The 26,202-nt window shown below is 40.8% G+C and overlaps 1 protein-coding gene across 2 annotated transcripts in view; it reads left to right on the top strand.

Annotated features, from left to right (window-relative positions):
• The window catches only part of EML5 (EMAP like 5), a 328,115-nt gene that overhangs the window by 263,526 nt on the left and 38,387 nt on the right, over positions 1 to 26,202 (top strand). For both annotated transcript variants that reach the window (XM_075065608.1, XM_075065607.1), the window contains 2 exons: positions 22,326 to 22,404; positions 23,839 to 23,968. In XM_075065608.1, coding sequence (XP_074921709.1) covers positions 22,326 to 22,404; positions 23,839 to 23,968 — 209 coding nt within the window. The remainder of the gene's footprint in view (positions 1 to 22,325; positions 22,405 to 23,838; positions 23,969 to 26,202) is intronic.

The following is a 26,202-nucleotide window of genomic DNA, read 5'->3' as shown; positions in this document are numbered from 1 at the left end:
GCTCCCAATGGGATCCAAACTCCAAATAAATCCATTTTACTCTGTTGTGACGATGCGGTTCTGGCCGGACCCAACTGAGAGTGCCAAATCAGGACGAATTGCTTAAACAGGGCAGTCACAGCCCAAGGCTGGGGTTTCTCCACCTCTAAGGCAAACCAAACCAGCCAGACAAAAATGACTTCGGTTTCACCCCACAGGCTAACCACAAGTCACACAAGCAATTTCCTTAGACACTCTAGTTTCCCAGTATCACCACCAGTGCCAACCGTCCTGAGGATGAATGGTTATGAAAACCAACACCCCAGTAAAAGAAAAAGGTTCTCTAGATCCCAAAGGACCAAGCCCCAGACCCAGGTCAGCATACACATTAGATCTTACCCACAAATCACGCTGTTGCCAATCCTTTAGAATCTAAAATCTAAAGTTTTTCATAAAAGGAAAAGATAGAGATGAGAGCTAGAATGGTATATGGAATCAATACATACAGTAAGGGCAAAGTTCTTAGTTCAGGCTTGTAGCATGATGGAGTAAACTGCAGTTTAAATTAAGTCTCTGGAATACATCCCCTTCTGGGATGGGTCATTCAGTCCTGTGCAGAGCTTCAGTTGAACAAGTCCCTCCAGAGTAGGAAGCAGGATTGAAGACAAGATGGAGATGAGCGTCAGCCTTATATAGGCTTTCAGTGTAAGACACTTCTTTGTCTAACTGTGGAAAGTTACAGCAAATGGAGTCTGCAGTCACATGGGCAGTTTCTGCACACTCTGCTGAGTCACAAGGCGTATCGCCTCCCTCAATGGTCAATGTGTAGCTGATGGTCCTTAATGGGCCATCAAGCAGGCTAAGCAGAGCTAACACCAACTTGTCTGGGATCTTTCCCAGTAACACAGCACAAGTTTGAAATACAGACAGCATACAGCCAATATTCATATAATTCACTACAAAATGATACGACATACAGACAGCATAATCATACCAGTAACCCGTAACCTGGCTTAGACACCTTATATGACCCCTTTACATAGGATTGTGTGCCACTACAGGACTTGGTTGCAACCCATGTTCTATATGGTCCCATTTTATATCATATACGTCACATCTGTATAAAGCTATACAGAGTAACTCAGAAATGTCTGCCTCTATAACATGATAGAGACATATGCACAGCTATTTGCTCCCTGGGTATTAATCACTTATTCTGAGTTAATTAAGAAACAAGGTGATTTATTAAGTATAAAATAGGATTTAATGGTTCAAGAATAACCAGACAGACAATAGTAACCTAAGCAAAATAAAACAAAACACACAAGTCTAAGCCTAATACATTAAGAAACTGAATACAGGTAAATCTTACCCTCAGAGATGTTCCAATAAGCTTCTTCCACAGACTAGACTCCTTTCTAGTCTGGGCCCAATCCTTTCCCCTGGTACAGTTCTTGTTTATTCCAGCTCAGGTGGTAACTAAGGGATTTCTTATGACTGGCAGCCACTTCGTTCTGTTCCACCCCCTTTTATATCTTTGGCATAAGGCAGGAATCTTTTGTCTCTCTGGACCCCACTCCTCCTCCTAAATGGAAAAGCACCAGGTTTAAGATGGATTCCAGTACCAGGTGACATGGTCACATGTCCTGCGAGACCCCAAGCTTCCATTCTTTCCATCCTGACTCACATGAACACAGGAAGGCTTACAAGTAAAGAGAGCCATTTACAGCCAATTGTCCTGGTTATTGAGAGCCATTAAGATTCTAAACTACTATTAATGGCCCACACTTTGCATAATTACAATAGAACTTCAGAGTAATACTTCATATTTCTAGCTTCAGATACAAGAATGATACATTAATACAAATAGGATGAACATACTCAGTAGATTATAAGCTTTGTAATACCTTACAAGAGACCTTTTGCATGAAACGTATTCTAGTTACATTATATTCACATTGCAAGCATATTTTCATAAAGCATATGGAGTGCAACGTCACAGTGCTGATCCAGGAAATCTGTCGAGTGGTGACATGGTCGTCCGCATTGCATTATGTGCTGATACAGCAAGTTTGAGACGATGTTGGCTTTGGTGGAGCAGTAGTTCAAACTGAAAGACAGTAAACTCTGAGCCCCCTCTGAGGATTCTGCTTGTGAGTCATCTACAATGGAATCTACATGAGCAGGCATTCAAAGAAGAAAAAACGGTTACCCATCTTTTCAAACAGTTGTTCTTGGAGATATGTTGCTCATGTCTGTTCCATTACCTGCCCCTCTGTCAGAGTTGTTGCAAAAAGAAACCGAGAAGGCATAGGGCTGGCGGCACCTGATTTACCAGCACATGAGTGTGGCACTCAAGGGGGCACCACAATCGGTCCTACAGATACCGCTAAGGCAAAAATTTCCGATGACCACACACGTGGGCATGCACATGCCTACAATGGAATGGACATGAGCAACACATCTCAAAGAACAACAGTTACGAAAAGATGGGTAACTGATTTTTTTGTCCTCAGGACTCCTGTGTGTGAAGTATTATATCCATTTTACAGTTGGGGAAACTGAGCCACAGTAATGTTAAGCAACTTGTCCAAGGTCACACAGGAAATTTGTGGCAGTGCAAGGAACTGAACTTAGATTTCCTGAATCCCAGTTCAATGTCTTAACCACAAGAACTTCCTTCCTCACCTTGGAGTAGTTATATGCAGATACCCTTTTATTCTTGCCCATTTAATCTATAGATGAGGTAATCATATTAGCAAAGATCACTCTCAACTTCATGGTGGTTAGGCAATCAGCAGGAACCAACTGAAAAGTCTCCTCCTTTAACTCACTTTTCTGTCTCTCCCAAGAGGGCTAATATGTGATCTCCTTCTTTGCCACATCTATTTGTGGATACTGTCTTTTCTTCACCTTTGTGTATATCCATAACTTGCTGGAATCAGATGAGGAAGACACAGGAGGTAACATCAAAAAGTCTTTAACTATTATATAAGATATACACCTATCTCACAGAGCTGTAAGGGACTTTGAAAGGTCATTGAGTCCAGCCCCCTGCCATCACTAGCAGGACCAGGTATTGATTTTGCCCCAGGTCCCTAAGTGGCCCCCTTAAGGATTGACCTTGCAACCCTGGGTTTAGTAAGCCAGCACTCAAACCACTGAGCTTACAAGAAAGCTGGCAGGGGTTAAGCTTCCGTTGATGATGCCATCATGTCTACATCTGTTACCTCATAATGGCTTTCAGCAATCTATACCAATTATTGGTATAGATGTCTGAGAGTTGAATCTGGAGGCTGCAGCAATCCAATGAAAGACATTTCCTTTTTGATATACAGTATTTGAAGGAGAAGTGAAGACTGCAGGGGGAGGGATAACTCAGTGGTTTGCACATTGGCCTGCTAAACCCAGAGTTGTGAGCTCAATCCTTGAGGGGCCACTTAGGGATCTAGGGCAAAATCAGTACTTGGGCTGGCTAGTGAAGGCAGGGAGCTAGACTCAATGACCTTTCAAGGTCCCTTCCAGCTCTGTGAGATAGGTATATGTAATAGTTAAAGACTGTTTTATGAATAGAGTTTATTCAGGACAAGTCAGAGCATTATTACGAGAATCTTGATTTCAGACAATTTACAACATTATAGAGGTCTTCAGACAGTACCCCACCACCACAGCACAGAATTGCTTGAAGCTCCTTGGACACATGGCTGCCTGTGCATATGTAGTACAGCACATGAGACTGAGGCTCAGGCCTCGCTGGCATCGGCATATTGACCAGGCTGAGACACACTGGACAAGGTAGTTATGCTTCCATCACAGGTTCTTGAGTCTCTCCAGTGGTAGCTCACTCCACAAGCAGTGTGCATGGGGTTCCCCTTCTCCAAACCACATTCCTTGCTGTCTCTGGTCACTGACGTATCAGCAATGGAGTGGGGAGCACATCTGGGAGAGCTCAGGACTCAGGGTCTCTGGTCCCAAACAGAGCTCTTGCTTCACATCAACATCAAGGAGCTGAGGGCAGTTCATCTGGCATGCCAGAGCTTCCAAGCTCACTTGGAAGGGAGATATGTGTCAGTCATGACAGATAATACAACAGTGATGTTTTATATAAACAGAAAGGTGGAGCAGGCTCTTCTCTCCTCTGTCAGGAAGCCCAAAAGCTCTGGGACTGCTGCATAGCCTACTCAATACACCTGGAGGCATCCTACCTCCCCAGATCACAAAGCAAGCTGGCAAACCATTTCAGCAGATCTTTCCACAATCACGAGTGGTCCATTCACCCAGACGTGGTGAACAAGATTTTCCAATGGTGTGGAGTTCCCCAGGTCGACTTGTTCACCACGAGACACAATAGGAAGTACCTGCAGTTCTGCTTCTTCCTGAATCACAGTCTGGGCTTGCTTGCAAACGCATTCCTGCTTCCCTGAAAGGACCACCTGTTACATGTTCCCACCTATTCTGCTAGTCCACAAGGTTTTCCTCAAAGTCAGGACGGAAGAAGCCTCAGTGATACTGATAGTGCCAACCTGGCCCCACCAGCACTGGAACACCACGCTTCTGGAGCTGTCAGTGGACACCCCAATCATCCTCCCCTTAGTTCCAGACCTGATCACCCAGGACCATGGCTGGCTCCAGCATCCCAATCTAGAATCTCTTCACCTCACAGCTTGGAAGCTTCATGGTTGAACTTGTTAGAGCTAACATGCTCGGGACCCATTAGGGAGGTCCTCCTTGGCAGAAGGGCATAGTTGCCAGCTTCTTCTGGGCCCAGGGGGTACTCAATCCCCCATTCCATTTCAGGCCCCACCCCATCCCACCCCTTCTCCCAAGTCCCATCCTTTTCCCACCCAGTTCTGCCCCCTACCCTGAGCATGCCCGGTCCCCGCTCCTCCCCCTTCCTCCCAGAGCCTACTGCATGCCGCGAAACAGCTGATTGAGGTGGGCAGGAGGGGCTGGGAGGAAGAGGGAGGAGTTGATCAGCAGGGCTGCCAGTGGGCAGGGGCAGGAGGTAAGCTGGCTGCCAGTGGGTGCTAAGCACCTGCTAATTTTTTTCCATGAGTGCTCCAACCCTGGAGCACCAACAGAATCAGTGCTTATGCACCAGGGCCACCTACATGGCCAAATGGAAGAGATTCGCAACATCAGGGAGGTCTTCACGGAGTAGTACCTCTCTGATGCAGTCATCAATACTCTTCATCTTTGACTATCTCTTACACTTAAAGCAGCAGGACCTGGCTGTCATTTTGGCTTTCCACCCAGAAGTGGCAGGCCAATCAGTCTTCGCTAACCCAATGGTTGGGGGTTTTCTTAAAGGACTTGACAGGTTATACCCTCAAATTCAGCGACTGATCCCTACTTGGGACCTTAATCTGGTTCTTTCAAGGCTAATGGCGGTCCCCTTTGAGCCCCTAGCAAGATGCTTATTACTCTGTCATGGAAAATGGCATTTCTGGTGGCGATAATCTCAGCTAGAAGGTGTCTGAGCTCAAGGCCCTAACATACGAACCCCCATATACCATCTTTTATAAGGATAAGGTGCAGCTTCGGCCTCACCCAGCCTTTCTTCCAAAGGTTGACTCTCAGTTTCATGCCAGTCGGGACATTTTTCTCCCAGTCTTCTACCCTAAGCCACATGCTAACAGTTGGAAGCAAAGACTCCACTCCCTGGACATTTGAAGGGCACTGGTCTTTTATATTTAATGGATGAAACCATTTCAAAAGTTTGTCACTGTAGCAGACACAATAAAGGGCCTCCCGGTGTCTTCCCAAAGAAACTCATTGTGGACCTCATCCTGTATCCGAGCATGTTATGATTTAGCAAAGATAACTGCCCAGCACTGGAGGCACACTCTACAAGAGTACAGACCTTCTTAGCAGCATTCCTGGCCCAGGTCTCGATCCAGGAGATCTGCAGGGTGGCGAGATGGTCATCAGTCCCCACCTTTTACCTCTCACTATGCCATTACCCAGCATGCCAGGGACGATGCAGCATTCGGCAGAGCAGTGCTTCAATCAACTAATCTGTGAACTCCGACTCCACCTCCAGGGTACAGCTTGGGAGTCACCTTCTTGGAATCGGTGTGAGCAAGCACTCAAAGAAGAAAAAACTGTTCCCTACCTCTCTTAACAGTTGTTCTTCTAAATGTGTTGCTCGTGTCCATTCCACCCACCCTCTACCCCTCTGTTGGAGTGAACTGACAAGAAGGAACTGAAGAGGCAGTGGGTTGGCAGGGCTTTTTATGGGGTGCCATGAAAGTGCAACTCCAGGGGGAATCGCTAGGGGAAAAACCTTCCAGCAACTGTGCATGCAGCGTGCACACGCCTACTTGGAATGGACATGAGCAACACATCTTGAAGGACAACTGTTATAAGAGGTAGGTAACCATTTTTTGATGTGAAAATAGGGAAACATCTTGGGAAGGAAAAGAAAAATTACTTATTGTTGTAACTGTGATTCTCTGAGCTTTCCCATAGAAAGAGCATCCTGTTAGGAGATGCATGACTCCTGCTCATAAGCTTGGAATTATCTAAAAATCAGTTCCATTAAGGCTGCTTCTCCCTCCCTTCCTCCCTCTCTTGCTCAGAGTTTTGATGTTATAAAAGGTGGAGGGGCCCCAATCACTATTAAGTTACTTCTACTAATTCAGGAATCTCTTTAGAGGCTCCAAAGAACTCCAGAAGATAGATTCATAGATTCCAGGACTGGACGGGAGCTTGAGAGGTCATCGAGTCCAGTCCCCTGCCCTCATGGCAGGACAAAATACTGTCTAGACCATCCCAGATAGACATTTATCTAACCTAGTCTTAAATATCTCCAAAGATGGAGATTCCACAACCTCTCTAGGCAATTTATTTCAGTGTTTAACCACCCTGACATTTAGGAACTTTTTCCTATTGTCCAACCTAAACCTCCCTTGCTGTAGTTTAAGCCCATTGTTTCTTGTTCTATCATTAGAGGCTAAAGGTGATAGCAAGTTTTCTCTCCCTCTTATGACATCCTCTTTACGATCCTGAAATGATCTGTTATGTCCCTTCATCAGTCTTCTCTTTGTCCAAAACTAAAACACGATTATTCTCAGCCTTCTCAATAAGGCCAGTTCTCAAGACTTTATGCATTCTTGTTCCTCTTTCTCTTGGATCCTCTCCAGTTTCTCCACATATTTTCTGAAATGGCGGTGACCGCGGTGGACACAATACTCAATTGAGCCTAACCAGCGTAGCGAGTAGAGCGAAGAATGACTTACTCGGTGTACTTGACTCACACACCTTAAGTTAATATGCATCAGAATCATGTTTGCATTTTTTTTGCAAAGCATCACACTGTTGATATTCATTAGTCTGTGGTCACATCTACCCATAATCCATTTACACGCTATCTAGACAGACAGTCTCCTTCATCCAGTCTCGTCATGTGGTAGAAACTGCATTGTTCCCTTCCTAAGTGGACACATTTGCATATTGTCTCTCGTTAAACTCTCATCCTGTATCTACCTCAGACCATTTCGTCAATTGTGTCTAGATCATTTTGATTTATGATCCTAGTCCCTCCAAGAGATGCAATCCTTCAAGTTTGTCATCATCTGCAAATTTAGATTAACGCGTACTTCTATGCAAATGCTAAGTTTGTTATGAAGATACTTGTCCATGGTATAATTCCCCCTCTGACCTGCGTCCAAGAGATGGCCCGGTACCCAGGCATGAATTCCTCTAAGCTGGATTTACCATTTAGTATGTGTAGCGCTGCCATCAATCAGAGATCAGTGCCTGGTACAGCTCTGGTCCCGCCGCAAACCTTGCGGGGAACAAGACCAGACCTTCTGGATCTTAACAAGGAAAGAAAAACCTTGTCTGCCACATTGCATTGCAGGCATTTTCCCTCCTGGGTACCCTGGAGATCACTGTGATTCAAACGGTGCTAATCTCTTAAAACTGAGAGAGCATTCACCTTCGTTCCTCCTATTTCTTCCGCTCCGACTCTACGAGAGAGAAAATTACGTTGCTAACACAGAGAAAATTAACCTTTCGCTCTCTCCTCCCTTCCTTGCTCCCACCATATTCCTGGTGGATCCAGACCCAGTCCCCATGGACTTACCAGCAATAGAGAAACGACAATAGGTTTTAAGACAAGAAAGTTCTTTAATAAAGAGAGAAAAACAGTAAAAATTATTCTTGTAAATTTAAGATGTGATTGAGGTACAGGGTTATTTCAGCTATAGACATGGGAATACACTCGCCAGCCTAGTCATACCAGTACAATTAATCTTCGCACAATACAATTTGAACTGCTTCAGCAAATACACATTGAACTCCTCCAGCGCAAATGCAACTTTGCAAATAAAGAAAACAAACATAGCTAACCACGTTATCTAACTTAGTACTTCACTATTTCTTAACCTTATACGAGAGGACTGTATCGGAAAGATTGGTGGAAACTGGTTTGCACCGTTTGGTCCTCTCAGATACCCAGAGGAACAACCAACAAATAAAGCACACAGAAAGACTCTCCTCCCTCAAGACTTTGAGAGGTATCTGGCTCGATTGGTCCTTCTGCGTCAGGTGACAGTCAGGCTTACTAACTTGTTAAACTCCTTTACACGTCAAAGAGATATATTAAGTACTCTCGTTCGTATTATACTCCTACTATCTGTTTATGACAAATACTGAACAGAGCCGAGGTCCAAACAGCTCCTGAACACATTTGTGTGTATACTTTCAGCAGGATTGGAACATTAATACTATCTCCGCTCCTATTATATCAGCCAGTTATGACACCTTATCGTAGACATCTAAGTTGATATTTGCTTTAGTTTATTGATTAAGAATATCTGTGAGCCATATCCATGCTTACCTAAGTCTGTATACAAAATCACTGCTGCTCCTATAGTCAAAAACCGTTTAATATCAAGACAGTCTATCAGATAGTTGACATGATTTGTTCTTTACAAATCCATGCTGGCTATTCCCTGTCACCTTACCACCTTCCAAGTGTTTGCAGATGATTTCCTTAATTACTTGCTCCATTATCTTCCCTGGCACAGAAGTATGATTCCACATGGGCAATCATCTGAGAGTTGTTATAGTATGTAACTGTTTTTTCTTTGTGAATTGCTCATATGGATCCCTACTCTTGGGAAATTATCAAGATATAAAAACCTTAAGGAAAGTGAGTGTAACATAGTGCTTTGGGTGTACATGCATGTTCCCATGCCTGGTTTCAAGACTCTGACCTGCAGCAGAATCAAGTTAACAAGGGTAACCTGGTGACAGCCCAGAGGTGGAAGAAGCACATTCTGACAGAGAAGAGACTCAGGGTCAAAGAAAAGGTATAGGAAAGGTCTCTCTGCATAATTGAGACAAGAGACACTTGCCAGGGACCAAGAGAAGAAGCCTCATCAGGAAAAGAGCTGAATTTGAGAAGGACCCATACAGTCTGGGGAAGAGGTCTGGAAGATATGATTTGACATTGAACTGTTATGTCATAATAATAAATTAGACCCCAAAAAGGGGATGTTACTTGGAGCATGAGTTCATATACATTTATTGATGAGACCAAGAAGGGGGAAACTGAGGCAACAAATACATCACCGGGAAAGGTAGGCTGATCCTAGCAGTGTGGATTTGAAGTGTATTAGTTAAAGATGATGACAAGATTGTTCTCTCAAATTGGGCATGACATCTCAAAACCAAATTGAAGGAATGATGATGAAAAAAGAGAGTTCCAGCAAAAGCTTTAGGTATTTTAGTGATGGATACTGTGCAAAGACATATCATAGAAGCTGCCTTAGACTTAGCTGAGTATCCTCTGATATCTCCATGTGGCTGAGTATCTGTCATGTCACAACAGCGTTGTATACCTAATCTGATTCATCTGGACAGCCTGTAAACCAAGATGGGTTGAACCCTGGTCTTGTTATGTGCTTCAAAAGTCAGGGGAATTTGCAGATAATTTTGGGTTATATATATAATAACGTAAGGCCTTCTGGATATCTCAAATATGGATCCTTATCTCCCTAGATGTGTATAAGACCAGGGAAGGGCAAAAACGCACAGGTTTCTGTCCCAATTGAAATGGAAATCAAAGATCACTTTACACAGGAAGTTGGAGTGAAGATACAGGATCACCTTATTCTTTTTGAACACAGTGAAGGGAGCATCAACCCTGTATCTTACTAAATAAGGGATCATGATGTGGCTATAATCAATTCCATCTTCACAGACAAATGGCACACAGAACAGATTAACAAGGTTCAAACAGCACTTTATGAAAACAAGATTCAGATACTGTGGTACTTCTGGTTCATGTGCCAGAGAAAATACATGGAAATTTTTTTCAGAAATGTGTTACTGTATGATGAGCAGATTGCCAACCCACAAACAGTGTAGAAATCTGAGGTGGCTCCCAGCTTGACTTGGGCTCCCAGCAGTCCAGAAGCCAAACTGTAAGCCTAGAGAGAATTTTAATCTGGATGGAGAGTCTTGCCCCAATCCTGAGACAAGAAATCTAGTAGACTGGGAAACAGGACTTGTAGTTTCAAGTTCCAGAGGATTAGAGAACCAAAATTTCCAGGCTTGGGCCAGGATTATCCACAGCATTTTGCTTTCATCCTATCTGACTTTCTTAATTAACTTCTGGATCAACAGAATCAGAGAAAAATCTTAAAGGAACTCCTGATTCCAGTCCAAGAGAAGAGTGCCTGTCAATGATGCTGGGTCATGTCTGCTCCTGGAGTATATCCAGATGTATTTGGCGCGCTAGTGATAGAGATCTAGCTCTGACTTGCCCCTCTAACGGAACAAATAATGAAACATTGAGTCTGTTGATTGGAAACTCTGCTCAAGAACTTTTAGAAATTGAATTGGGAGAGAGGAGATGAAATGTTCACATTGTAAAGAAACAGTGCAAAAACAGATATTCTGAAAACCAGAGCCTTGCTGACCTGGGGATTAAGTTCGGAGAAGAGAGAAAATGGAAAGGAGTTGAATGGATTTTTTTAAACATTCTTTTCCTTTAGCAGGTTAATAACCCTATTTGCTTTGTTTTGTGCTTTCTTCTCATTTAAGCAAATTCTAAATTACTTCTGTTTCATCTGCAAGAAATGATAACTGAGCTAGCATTTTTGCCAAACAGCTTGAACATTCTTATAACAAAAGCAAGTCAGAGCAAAAAGAATATAGTTGCTATCCAGAGTGGAAAATGTGCATATTCACAGTGCAGTTATTGAACAATAACCAGAGCAAACCCAAGCATTCTGATTACTAACGATAAAGGCTGTTAACTTGTCAGAGTATAGGAATATGCATTTTATATGGCTGTATGATTTTTCTCAATAATGAATACATGAAACAGACCCCTACAACCAATCAGCATGTTGAGGATAACTAGGAACCATTGCTGTACAGTTCATCATTGACTGTACCGCATGCCTGCAATTTGGTGAGCTGAGACAATTGCATTCCAGTATAATCTAATATATTTTGCTGTGTAAATTTGTACAAGTGTTGCATCTGCTTTTATTAGTGACTTGAATCTATCCTGTCTCCTTATTTAGAGAAATTACCAGTTTCAAGTCATTTTTTAGATTGAATTATTCAGATGCTGTACTCATCAACTCTGTTAAATGCTTATCATTCATCAGAGGTCCTCACTTCTCTCGATACCCACATACACACACATTTCCTCGTCTTGCTTATATTGGGAGTTATTTTTATTGGATCATATCCGCTCTCCACTGCTTGTGCAGAACTTTAATTTAAGTCAGTGGCAGTTTTATGCAAAAATCAGTGGTTGTGATGAATAACCCCCTTATGATAGACACAATTTCTCTTCTGCTCTTTTTAAAAAAGCACTTTAAAAAGTTGATTTTCTTTCTTCTCTTTAAATATTTTGCTGAGAGCTAAACTTGTATAAGTAATCATTCTCTTTTTCTTATTTGCTGTCGAAAAGAGGTTCCAGGTAATGCTTTTATTTTGCTAAGCTGTCTAGTCCATATTTTACCATCACCTCTCATTATCATTAAAAATCCATATGTTATTTTGGATTCTCATAGGATGCTGTACTTTACCTAGCAACCTTCAAAATACCATTATGCTGCTTATCAGTTCTTAAATTACACAGATAGAATCAGTTATAGTTCTATTCCATATATTGTACATTATATTTAGGGATGTATTTACCAATAATATTGTCCACATGTTCACAAAATTTGTGAACATTTTAAAAATACTAAATTAGTTTGAAATAAGAGGAGGTAGGTGTGGAGTTCAGTCTAGTTCTTAGTGGACAGCTATATGTTATAAAAATAAAAACAAAACACCACAACTTGCACTCCTTTAGCATTTTTTGGAAGTCTCAGTAGAGAGAGCAAGGAAAAAATGGTCCCAGAGACTGAGTTTGCCATGACAATCTAGCACTCTTTATAAGCATTGAAGCCACTGTTTAACCATTATTAAAATCAAAATCTTAAATACTAGATAACTAACAGTTCTGTACTTGTGCACACAAAATTGACACTTACCTCTACGCATACAAGGCTTAGTATGAGTGCCCAGTCTGACTGCTTATTGTCAGCAGGCAAGATTTTCAAAAGTACCTAAGGAAGCTGTTAACTTTTAATGGAAATTAGACACTTAAATTGCTTAGTTGGTTTTGAAAATCCCGACCAAAATAAATGTAAACAAACAAATTGTCTTCAATCTCTTCAAGTTCATAAACTATTTCGAGCTCATTTTTTCATGGGTGAGGTTCAACCTGTACTGAGAGCCAGCACCACTGAAGTCCTTCAACATAGGCGGTAGTTACGCCATGTGGTATCCGTCAGCACAAGGGTGAATTTCTTCATCTGTCTATACAACTGCAATTTATTCTCTGAAAAATGTGATAGAATATCTACATTTTAACACAGAAATAAAGATATCACAATTGACATTTCAGCCTCGTTTTCCACTAAACTCAAAGATAAAAGACTTGTTGGCATCTTACACTAGTAGAGAAGGGAGATAGATAAAGAAATGCACATCAAAAAAGAGCATACTTAGATCTGTTAATAGCTTTAAAATGAAACCTAGAGAGAGACATATTGTAACATTGTACAGAACTATATATGCATACCATCATCAATGATGTTGAAATCACATCAAGTGCGATGAAATGAGATTAATTGTTCTTAAACTATGTATAGTATAAATAGATTTATTTAATTTCTACTGTCTTTTAACAAAGAATACTAAAATATAGATGTCTAGTAATACTTACTACATTTTCATGCATAAAACAAATTACCTATGTGAACGGGTCTATTCCCCTTTGATACAGGGACTTAACTCCTATATTAACTCCCTTACATGTGTTCAAAGAGAAAATTAATCTAAAAGTTTCCCATGCCTCTCCCACTTTTTGTATGCATAATTTTTGAGCATGCGTCCATATTCCTCATGCAAATGCATGTCGGCTATATATTGCATGTGCTAATAGTGACCCAACTGCATACCAAATGAAAAATCCGCCTGCAAAAACTGGGGTTTTTTTAGATTTAGATAGCATCCTTAGGACAGTGTTTTGAAAATGTACTCCCATGTTCTGTACCATGCCTGGCATATGCCTGTTTCTGAATGCCGAGATTGTTATCCTGAAACATTTGAATGAAAATATGTACATACACCCTTACTCTTATCTTGCACTCAGTTTCCACTGCTGTGAAAAAATATAGTGCATTTAGAGGGTTTTTTTTAATTTTGTTTTGTTTTTAGATTGGTTTACAATTATGTTGTTTGGATATCTTGAAAGACAGACAGTTAAGCACAAACTAATCAAGTTTAATTGTATTCTTGAGACCAAAAATCATTTATTTTGCATACTTCATGCTATCGTATAGTAGCATACAAATTCAAATAGGCCAATCGGTTGCTTGGCTAAGGAGTTATATATTGTACTTAAATACTAGATGGTGTTCTGAAATTGTTTTATAATAGAAAACTGTCATACATTTCTCTCTTCTCCCATTTTACAACAGTGGATTAAGGGACAGATAATATTTTATGATGCCACCTACTGGAAGGAGGCAAAAAGTTCTGAAACCCCACACGTAACTACATAAGCTTGAGCCAGAACTTTCTCCCTTTAATTTTCTTTGTCTTCTGTATTGGGAAACATAGAGGCTTCAACTCTGCACTCTTGCTGTCTCCTTTCTTCTTCCCTTTTCCTCTCATTCTCTCTTTCTCTGTCTTTCAGGGACACAAAAGAAGAAAGGAGAAAAGGAAGGGAAAGAAACTTGAATGTTTTTCTTCAAATCCAAGGGAGGGTAGAAGGCAGGGGACCAGGATCTGTGGCTCATCACTCCCTGGGGGGCGGGGTGATCTCAACAGGGGTTGGCAATTCAACCAGACATTGTAAACATCAGATTTACAAGGGTGGACAGAGAGTACAGACTTTCCTTCTTCAATCTCTAAGAGGCTCCCTTGATTGAAGCACCCATGTGCCTAGCATGCTGCATCCCTGCCTTACTGGTATCAGCACTCTGCCTCAGCTTTCAGCTCTGCTCCACAGCTTATGCAGTTCATCATCAGCTTTTCTGCCTCCACAAGGCCCAGGGCCTCTTGTACCTGAGGTCTTCAAGCCAATCCCACTTCTGGTAAGTCCTGCTTCTTCTGCCTCTCCTCCCTTGTTGGACCCTCCTGCTGCTTTCCTTCTCCCTGTGCTTCCCATCCCCAGGTTTTTCATCCTTCACCTGTTGTTCCTGCAGGAATTTCTGCTGCTCCAACTTCAGCCCCCTTAGCCCTCCTTGGAGCCTTTCCCTGTCCATCTGGCACTCCCTCAGCCCCAGATAGTTCTGACATCTCCTTTGTTCCCTGTGCAAACAGCACAATTCTCTCCTCTCAGGGGTCTGATGCCAGGGGGCCTGCTTGTTCTCCATACTGGAGACCAAATTCTCTTGCGGCCTGCCTGCTCATTGAACTGTTCTTTTTAGCAGCATGTCCAGCTGTTCAGCAGCTCTCCAGTTCAGGTTCTCCAGCTCAGGCTGTCCAGTGTCCATTTCCTGAGGCTTCTCCACCTGTCTTGGCCCTGGTAAGCCACACTCTGGCAGATTGATATCTTTCATATTCTACTTCTCAGTTAAAGCCTTGGTAGAAATTTGTGCTGGCTGTAACTCCAGGTTATTCTCTGTACCTGGTGTAAGTACTGAGCTGGTGACTAGAGGATCCTGCCCCTGGGTTTTATATCATTGCAGTCAGGAATTCAAACCCCAGATCATGCTCTTTCAGCATGAGACTGAAACTGACTGCTTCACAATTTACAGTATATGGGTCGTTCTGTTGAGAGGTAAAACCAAGACCCTGGCTGCTTATAAAAAGTGTTTGTTGAGCACTTTCCGTCGTAATCCTTCAGCTCTGCAGTCTCTGCCTCCCCTTACTAGGCTGTAAATGCAGAAACCAGAACTTTGTCTCTCCATCTTCGAGGAGGAGTTTATCTCCTCTCTGTTGTTTCCTAGTAGCAGGTTTTCCTTCCATTTTTCTGCTCTTGCTCAGGGAGCCTATGCGGTTCATAAGTTCAATAGAAACTTGGTCTTTCTCCCGGTCTCTGGCTGGGATTCATCTCTGCTCTCTCACTGATTTTCTTTGAATGAATGCTTTTTCTCACAGGTGCTCTGAATGGCCTGGCTGTCACATCATTGCTCTCAGTTTCTGTATCTGTGGTCTCCCTTACTGCACCACACATCAGGACCCCTTACCTGTTGCCTTTCAGTCTTTGCTAATTGTGTGTTGCACCAGCCTCAGAAAGAATAGACTCTACAGCTACACTCTCATACTGGGTCCCTTCTGCACAGGCAGTACCTCTTCCTGTAAGACTGCCTGTCCCTGCCCTCCTTGTTGCTAACTTGAGTCCAGTTTAGAAGCACCATGATCCCTCTGCACAATGCTTAGCAGCTTGTCATGACAAATATAACCCTGAGGTCTGATCCTACAAGGTTATTACTGCACAGAGGGAATAGACATAATTCCCTTGAGAGGGACCTCATATTTGAACCAGCTTCTTGCGCAGGATCACCAAAATCCTTCATTTCTAGGCTGCTGGGGACCTTCAATGTGTATTTTCCACAGACAGAATGTGGAATATATATCTTGGGAGAATACTTGAACTTGTGCCTCAATAATAAGGTTCCAGTTGTCATGATCTTGTTGTTCCTAAGTTCTCCTCCTTAGTATTAAGTAGGACAAGTATAGAGCGTTGTACAGCTGCCTGCTTTTATTTGTGGCATATCCTTTTGTAGTCATGGGGAAGTTTATATGATAATATTTTGTGCTTTCTGAGGTTCTTAGAGAACTTGGTAATGTTAATGAGTTAGGATACACAACACAACTGTGAAGTAGGGACGTCTTTCTTCCACCAAGAGAGGGAGGCTGAGGCACTGAAAGCTAATGCGACTCCAGGATCTCTTTTGTAATGGAACTATCTGTCCCTCCATAGGAATTTTGGCGAGGAATTCTGCTCCTGGTTCTTTCTTATGCACAAAAACTACAAAGAGCTCTGGTGCTTCCTTGTTTTATGTTAAATAACAGCAGAGATTCTGTATGGAAACTTCCAGGTCAGTTCACTTTTCCCCAGTGACCATCTCTGCTTGATCACAGTTCAGAGCCCATATCTGCATGTTCATATCTTTTCAGCTCATTGGAGTCTTCTACTTTTCACCCTCAGAAACAGTCACTTCCTGTGTTTAGCACCCTGCCATTTGTACTTTCTTCAGCTTCCAGATCTTGCTGGTACTGGATGCCAACTTCACTGGGACAAATCCCACCTGACCTCTTTCCAGTAATTTGTTCTTCTGGGTGTAGTCCTAAATAGCTATCTGTGGAAGGCTCTCATGTCCTATTAAAGGCTTCAGTCCTTACTGAGCATGCTGTTGCCAATCACAGCATCTCCCCTTCCCCAATCAGGAGCATCCTTGGGTTACTGGCTTGCTTTGTAGCCTGTGTGGACTTAGTTCTGTAGTTGTGACTGAATCTTTGGCCTTGGTCCATGTGGCACTCTTTCTTTCCTGTGTTGATTCATCCTTCTTTGAATTAGTGATTTTCGCCATCCATCCTTTGTTTCCTCCATCCATCCCCTGCCTCTTTAGCACCATTGATATGTGTCTGTTGGATTGGGATGGTGCATCTGGGCAATCCATCAGTCCATGATCCTGGTTTAGGGGGTATTGTGGGTGGAGTAGAAGGCTCCCAGAACTCTGGGCCTCCTGCCTTACTCTCTTAATTTGGTAACTTTTAGTCCTGATTTCCCACATCTTTGTCTGCTGTAACAATCAAACAGCAGTGGCTTCTGCCAACTGCTAGGGAGGTGCTTGCAATACAGCCCCTAGTTTTGGAAGTGATGCTTCTGAGAACCCTTCTTCTGTCCTTGAGACCACTGTATCTGGAGAACCATAATAGCAGCCTTCCAGGCAGACTTAATTACAAACTCTTTGGGGAAAATAGAACCTTGTGCCCCTGGACTTCGATGCCATTTTCCAGAGTAAAGAGTGCCTCACCTTGGACTGGTTTATCTTGATGTCAGTCAGTCATTTCTGATTCAGTTCTCTTATCCCAGTCCCTCACCAGAGTTGAAGTGGTGTACTGAGATGCTGCTTCCTCTGTTACTCAAGGTACTGAGGAAAGCCAGGCAGGATGAAACAGTTGTAATCCTTGACCTGGTCCCTTCAACTCTGTGCTCTGTACTACATCCACCTTAGACTGACTGCATTTAAGTTGAAGGGAGCCACTTCTGAAAAGAGGGTTTCTCTGCTGACATGACACTCTGGAGAGTGGAAAAGGCTTTTTCTTACTCTTAGGTCTGGAAAGGTGTCCTGGCCTGGTCTGACATCAGAGGGCTGTCCTGTTTCCTACTTTTCTTCCTCCAAGTTCTTTGGGATTTTTTTCTATTGGTACTCAAGTAAGGTCTCAAACCAGTGATTAATCCTTCCTTTGTTCCCAAGATGAAGAAAAATCAGCTGTTCTTCCTCTTGCTCCCTCCAAATCCAATATTGCACTCCACCACCTATGAGAAGAAGTTTCATTTGTTGAACATTTCAAAAAAAAAAGTTCTCATTCTCATGAGTTTAGAAAGCCAAAACAATTGCTACTCTGTTTTGAGGGTTGTAACAAGGGCAAGGCTGTATCTGAAGTCACTTTTGTTATGTAGGTCCAAACCTGCATTCTCACAGAGTATGCCCAGGCTGGCAGCCTTGTCCTGAGTTTGTCAGATGACATTTGGCAAGAGAAGTCTTCACTTCTTGGTCAGTGATAGCTGAAGCAGTCATTTCCCGAGTGTATGATGTGGCAATATGGTTGTCTCTATTCCTTTTTATGTCACTATTAGCTAGGCCTCTCTGCTTCTCAGATGGTCTCTTTCGGACAAAGGGTCCTGCTAGCAGAACAAGCCCCGCTTCCTGGGTTTATTATTTACTACATCTCTGTCGTTCTATCCACTGTTGTAGGATTGGCGAAGACAGACATATGACAACAGAAAATTACTTAGCAGTAATTCTGTTTATCGGAGTTTCCTGTTCTCTCTCCCTACATCCCTCCATCCTCTGCTCTGGTGCTTGTTTATCATCTCTGTCACTGGTTTATATATTGTGTCCTTTTCTATGGCTGTGGAAGTTTTTTTAACTGGAGGGAGCATTTTCTGGCTAAAGCTGTGTAGTCAGGTATGGGGTTTCAAAACTCTTTGCATCCCTGCTTCCAGTAGGTGGCACTATAATCCGTCTGTCCTTTAATCCAACATCATAGGATGGTAGCCAAGGTTACTACAACTAACAAAATTGCTGGTAAGTAGTCTTCTAATATACAGCACTCTGACATCATTCATACTTATCCTTTTTAAAAGGAGAAAGGTACTTTTATTCTGATGATAGAACAGTCAGCCATATTCATTTTATCTAAGCAAACAGGAAAGTAGATTAATGATAATTAGTTTATAATGCATCTTTAAGGTATGATATTGAAATGAATGAATTTATTTATATGTAATCTGTAATTACTACTAAATATCTGTATAAGTGCCAAGAAGGTTATGGAGATATCAAAGGAAATATAGTACTTTAATTATAATCCCAGTGAATAATCTGCAGATAGTAAAATCTTTATTAAGTACTCTCAGTATCATTTACCATATTGGTTTTAAGATAACAGTTCTTTCCATTCATATAGTGAATGCAGTTCTTATCCCTGAAGTAGTATGGTATTGTGCAATCAAACTTGTTTTCAATTTACTTTTTAATCATCTCTCTTCTTCAGGGACTCTTGATCACATAAAGTTAAGAATTGGGAGTAAAGCTGGATAACATTTTACTATCTCACTTCAGAGATTTTTAGGACTAGAAGTTATTAAATATAAACTGATGTTTTTCAAACATGTACAGCCAATAAATCTGAAACGGATAATATTGTAGAGGTCAGTGTAGCCATTTCCAGAATAATAATGTAGTTTGCGATTTACAACTGAAAACTAAGGCTGTTTTATATAAAAAAGAAGGCATTGACATGTGATCTTAGTTTTAGATTAAAAGAGTTGTATAGGTTGTCTGATTTTTTTCAGTAGATATAATTGGAGCCGGGCTGTTTGGAAGCAGCTAACTAAACAACTAAGGGTGGGATTTGTGTTCCTATAAAACTTAGATGCTTTTGAAAATCCCACCCTAAATTACTGTATTTTTCTGACAGGAATTTAGTGGCAATATAATTTGTATCTATTACAATGTAATATTTCCAGTGGTTTTATTTATTTTGTATATTTTAAATATATTTACATCTTGCTTGATTTATATGTTTTCATAATATTCCAATAAACAAGTAATATAATCCGTTATACATCCTATTGATGAGACACGTGTTTGGGGTTTGGTCAAGGGCATAGTTCTGAAGAGTCTAATGTGGACATGGAGAGACATCCATTTTCCATGCAAGATACTGATTGCTTATGTGCCTAACCGGAAGCTGTACACCTATGAAAAACGTGTAGAACAAAAATGATAAAAAGATGTTTTTTCTCACAATAAAACATTGATTTATCCCTGAAAAAGCATAAATGCATTAAAGCATGTCTGTTATTTTGTGAAGATGACTTATATCCCATAGCTAGCATGTGTAAAATGGGTAAAAATTGCATGAGTTTCCAGGGACTTTTGTGGTTTAATTGGATAGTAAAATAAAAATACAGCAGTCTTGTGTAATATGCTTTATCATGATTAGTGATTATATTATTGTGTTAGTGTTGTAAATATATAGGGTACTTTGCAAATATCAGGGGAAAATGTTCATTATCAGAGAGCTTGCCGTGTACAAAACAGTAAGACAACATCAATAGAATTTTTTAAAATAATACTACAAATAAAGAATCAACATGAATTAAAGAAAAACCCAAATATAGGGGAGAAGGCAAGAGAAGAGTCAAATTTGACAGCAATCTTCCAAGTCTGGGAAAGTAAAGTATGGGTATCATCACCAGTAGAGAAGGGAGGACATGGAAAGGGGTTAGGGAAGTTGGGAAGTTTAGTTTGAATATATTAAATACAAGAGCAGGAGGAGATGCAAGAATGGTAAGAGGGTTGGAGGTTAGGGACAGATAGGTAGACTTGGGAGCTATTAGTATAGAGGTAAGCTGAAACTAGGGAACGAGACAAAGGTTTTGAAAATTTATAGAAAAGCAAGGAACTTCCAACAAAAACCTCGTGGACTGATGGCTCCTTGTGTCTAAGAGGTGATTGAGTGGGGAGACTGACCCAGCCTGATTCTCTCTTTATCCCTGCACTCAGAAATTGGGAGGCTCCTGCTCCATATCATGGCCACAGAGAGAGGCATAGGACACTGGGGCCACACTGCTAGGTCAAAGGGGGTGTGGTCCCCCTTTGACCTACTGTCAACTGTCCCTTTCGCTCCTCTGTCCCCACCATCAGCTCACAGTAGCATGAGATTCTAATGCTGCTGGTGCCTTTAGGGAAGAAAAAATACTGTATTATGAGTTTCTGAGAATAAAAATTGTAATAGCTTTCCAGCCACCAACCTTCCCAGCAGAGCTGAAGATACATATTTGCATTCCTTAATCTTTTTCTATCTTTCACTTGAAAAACAACCTGGCAGAAAAACTAGTATGTTCCATGCCCCAACCAATGGGCACCTTTTGTGTTCTGTATCCTAGATAGGATTGCTGCCTGAAAAATACTCAAATCACAAGTTTCCTGCCAGTCATGTTCTGGGGGCATTGTCTCCAAGAGTTATGATCTGTTGTAGCTTTTCCTTTCAAAGACAAGGAATGATGGATAACTAACTCTCTTACAAACTCAGCTGAGTTAAATAATTTAGACTCCACAAAGACTTGTTAAATCCCCAATTTTGAATGAATACTACTTTTTCTGATAGTTTCGTGTAAAAGATTTTTTTGACAACTGAACATTTTATCTAGAATCAGCTCCTGTTGCTCTTGCATATTTGTTAGCAATACTTATATTTTGTTGACCACATTTATGTATTTCTTTTCCTGATATATTGTTAAATAGATATATAATTGTCTTTTGTGACTGAAATCATATATGTTGTCTACAATATATAAATATTACAAATATTTTAAAAGATAAGCGAAAAAATTTTGATCAAATTATTATTTTCCTAGTGAAGTGATGGAAGCCCATTGCTTGAGACAACTTAAAACTAGACTAACCAGAATACTAGAATGTATACTGTAAGGATATAAAAGCAAACGTGCATTTGCAAGGAGATGGGCTGGATGTTAATAGGTCTTTTCTATCTTTACTTTATATTTATTCAATTAAGAACTGACTTGAACTGTGGCAGAGGTGCCCAGGACTCAGCAGAGATTTTTACAATTGTAGGAAGAGATATGGGTATCTAGAGTCTGTTAAACGAATGTAGGAAAGGAGGTGGGGAGATAACTGGAGTCTGTTTGGAGTTGTGGGAAAGGGTGGGACAACCTTAAATGAGTTTAGATAGTTCAGGCAAGCCTCTAAACTTTTGTGTGTCATTCAACAGTAAATAATACATTGAAAGGGAAGAACATGGAGAAAAAAATATGCTGTTAGAAGTTAAAAGTGTTTAGTTCATTTTTACTGGAAAATAAGACTTTGATTTGACCTAATAGATACTTTTAGAATTGTCAAAAACTTGTCAAGTTGATCAGTATAAATTGTGAAACTTCTATAATCAGAAACAGCTATTCTTTTCACAGTGGTCTTTTTACTTTATGACAATTCAAGCAATGTAGTGATTTAGCAGTTTCCCCTATCCAGATAACAGATTAGACTATACTCTTCTAGTACGGAATGGGTCACAGACAGCCTTTTCTTATTCACAGTTCTCTATTTCAGACCACCAGTTAGTAGGGCACTGCCACAGCCTGAAAAACTTCAGACAAATAACGTTGGCAAAAAAAAGAGACCAATAGAGGTAAGGAAAACCACAGACATCTTTTTTTTCCTATTTTAACATTCCCTTAATGCCTTAATTTTTTTACTATTTTGGCCAAAAAATTGATTTGCTTATCAATAAAGTGAATGGTTGTATATGGTAAAGTTAGTATAAGAGAGAAATAGTTAATTGCGTGTATGTATACAGCAGCAAATTTCCTTTTTTGAGAGGGGATCCTTTAGGATCTTTTATCTTTCATTTTTCTTTTGATCCTTGAAAGGTCCAGTGTCACCCCACCCCACAAATGTGTCTGAGACACAGCTTTCTTCAGAGTCTATCAGTTACAGAAACAGCACATTCAGCCTATGTGGTATGGAGTCCCTGTTGGGTGAGTGTAGGGTATCAGTATAATGTCACACTTGGCCAGAACTCTGATTTTTCCATGTGGCCATGCATTATATTACCAGTAGGTTACTAAACCAGGTAAACAAATTACCTTTAATTCTGAAGTTTATTCAGAGGAATGCAGTAAATTTCTCTCTCCCTTTATGCATGAAATACCTCCCTGAACTCATCTGTAAATTCACCTGAACTCTTCACTACCGTCTTCTCCTTTAAAACTCAAATTCAAAATAAACCTCTTCTGAAGCTTGTAAGTAATCGGCCAATTAATGATGCTTTTAGGGTTAGGTGGGATTAGACCCCAATCCTGCAGTTAGATCTGATTGTAGGATTTGGGGCTTTAATTAGTATTTTCTCTCTCTTTCTCCCCTCCCAGTGCATATGAGGGTTTTTTTTTCCATTCTATGCTTGACTGTACCCCATCCCTTCACCTTTTCATATGTGACCTGTCTGCTTAAATTGTACGTGCTTTAAATTTGGGAGTGTGTCTTCATCTGTGTCATTGTTTTGCACAGTGGGACCCTGATCATCATTAGGCATCTGAATGCTATTGTAACATAAATATTAAATAATATTCTCACCTTGTTAGAAATATAGATTATTAATTAATGTTCAAGAAAATATTTGGCATAGTATGTAGTATTTTGCCATGACGCTTTGGGAATTTTTAGGAACCATCTCAGCAGTCCAATTCCTCTAGTCCTCCAAGGTGAACATCAGGTTGACTATGGGAATATGAAACTGGTGAAGAATACTATTCATACTAGTGCCCTAGCATCTTGTATATCAAGAGTTACGTTCTTGTTGCCGGATTAGACTGTGTATACTATCTTTTGTGAAAAATTTGTTTGCATTAACATCCATCAAAAGATATAGCATGAGATGTGGCGGAAATATGATATACTGGTGTAATAGGCAGCAGACCAGTGTCAGATGTTTTTGGCCATTGTCAAAAATTCATTTTTCCTTTGAATATAGGCAATTACACATGTTTAAAAAATAAAGCATTAGGAAAGCTTTATTCATAAAGAAGTTTTAAAGTATTTAATAGACTTAAATCTGTTTTCTTAGGATCTAGTATTGGAGCTGGTATTTGGGTACCGAGGCAAGGACTGCAGGAACAATGTTCACTATCTGAATGATGGTGCTGATATAATTTATCATACTGCATCTGTTGGGATTCTGTATAACGTGGCAACAGGTAGGAAAAACTACTTAGGATAATTTCTCTGCTCATGTGTACAGGCAACACCCATCTGATAACTAGTATATTTAAAATCTTAGTGCTGTCTGGAAAAATTACAAAATAATGATTTACGGAAGAAAATCTAGCTAAAAGTGCCATCAGAGAGTGTGTTATCTGTATTATTTGTGCTATGTAGTCAAAAGAGATCTGAATAAATCCCTGTGAGGACAATATTTGGAAGGAGGTATAAGAATCCAGTTATTTCAATACCAGTTTTCTTAACTCAGTAGTACTCCCCCTACATGTACCAGCATCCAGTGTGTTCAAAAAGTAATTGTCTTCACATTCTCAGCTGACAGCAATATACTGCTAAAGAATCTGTAATTTAGGAGGCATTGCAGTTTTGTCATTGTGATGCTGTGAGACATATCACATATCACAATGTCCTGTTGGGCCTTCCAGGCTGTGGTTGCCATCTTAGATTCCCTCCTGTGAAGAGGGATGAGGTATACTGCTACTGTTCAAATTTTCCCAAGTTTTAATTTTAATACACTATTTTGAGTTAGGTCTGTGGTCAAAGTCAAAACTAAAATTAAAGTCTCAACGTTTCTGTTCCAGCTGCAGGAACTAGCATGGAGCAAGTTTTGATAATTGCTCATGAGACCTAAAATGTTTCATTTTAGTTTTGAATTTAGTACATTTAAAATTTCAGCGTTGCTGCAAGCAGTTTTCTCTTAAAGTAATCCAAAATGACAGCTACTTGGAATGTGTACAGAATGTGCCTTAGGCACACATGGATATATAATAAAATGTACAGGGAAAATTTCTGTGGGATCTTTGAATTCATCACACGTTTATAAAGTGAAGACAATATAGAAATGAATTTGCTGTGATTTTTGTTGACTGTTGTTAAATATGACATGAGCAAGTGAATGCATTTGAGTGGCCACATTACTTAGTTATGCAGATCATCCAAAACATTTGCCAATAAAACCTTCGAACCAGGTAACAGCTTCATGTTTTCCATATATGTTACGGAAAAACTGTTTTAGAAATGTTTGAAAGAGGTTTTAAAAACATTATTGGGACTATTTTTATGTCTTCATTTGTTAAACTAGCAACTCACATCTCAGTCCTCCCATACCATGTATGTTAGTTCACCAACTACCCCCAATATTACTATTAAATGGTAGACTTAGACTTTCAAAGGGCTTATTATTCCCTATCATCATCTGCGTTTTGAAAATATAGGCAATTTGCCTGGTGGTTGGAATTTGGGAAGCACTACTGTTAGGTCAGTTGTTTACCAGAAGTGTTACAATATCCTAACAAAACATGCATCTTGTATCTTTTGCTTATTATAAGAAAAGCTCCACTTCTTCTCTGCAAATGCATGGCCAGTATATCCACCATCTCCAGGGTTGTCCCTTAATAGAGATAGAAGTCTGTGGCCGAGTTCTTTCTGGCCACCAATGCTGTAACCCTACCCACAGTGGCCTCCTTGGAATCCCTGGGATGTTGCTCAGTCCAGAATGAGGTCACCTATTCCTCCAGTAGCCTCTCTTCCTGAACCTCCGTCACTATAGCCACAAACAGTAGTTGCTCCAGAATTGCTGATTCAGCCTGCACCATTGTTACAGGTGCCACGGGAGATTCCATGGGCTCTGCTTCCTCCTTCTTCTTCATTGCCAGACAACTCTGTGGTACCAGATTCTTCCTCCCTTGTACCTGAGGATTTTAAATCATTCAGCCTTGGATATTCAGGCCAAGCTTGCTTAGGAGAACATCCATAAATTGATGGATTTATCCAATCCTCAGCTCCAGGGAGAGTGACTCTCTCCATAAATGAAGCAATCTTAGAACCGGCAGAGATCCTAACACCCAGATTCCTTACACCCAGAATGAAATATGCAAGTAAAAGATACCACATGCTATTTAGAAAAACTGAACGAGCACAAGTCCATGGGGCCGGATGCGCTGCATCCGAGGGTGCTAAAGGAATTGGCGGATGTAATTGCAGAGCCATTGGCCATTATCTTTGAAAACTCATGGCGACTGGGGGAGGTCCCAGATGACTGGAAAAAGGCTAATGTAGTGCCCATCTTTAAAAAAGGGAAGAAAGAGGATCCGGGGAACTACAGGCCAATCAGCCTCACCTCAGTTCCTGGAAAAATCATGAAGCAGATCCTCAAGGAATCAATTCTGAAACACTTAGAAGAGAGGAAAATGATCAGGAACAGTCAGCATGG

Source organism: Chelonoidis abingdonii, chromosome 4 (assembly GCF_003597395.2).
Source record: "Chelonoidis abingdonii isolate Lonesome George chromosome 4, CheloAbing_2.0, whole genome shotgun sequence".
NCBI lineage: Eukaryota > Metazoa > Chordata > Testudines > Testudinidae > Chelonoidis > Chelonoidis abingdonii.
The sequence above is the reverse complement of the archived record's forward strand: the minus strand, read 5'-3'. Positions and strand labels throughout refer to the sequence as shown.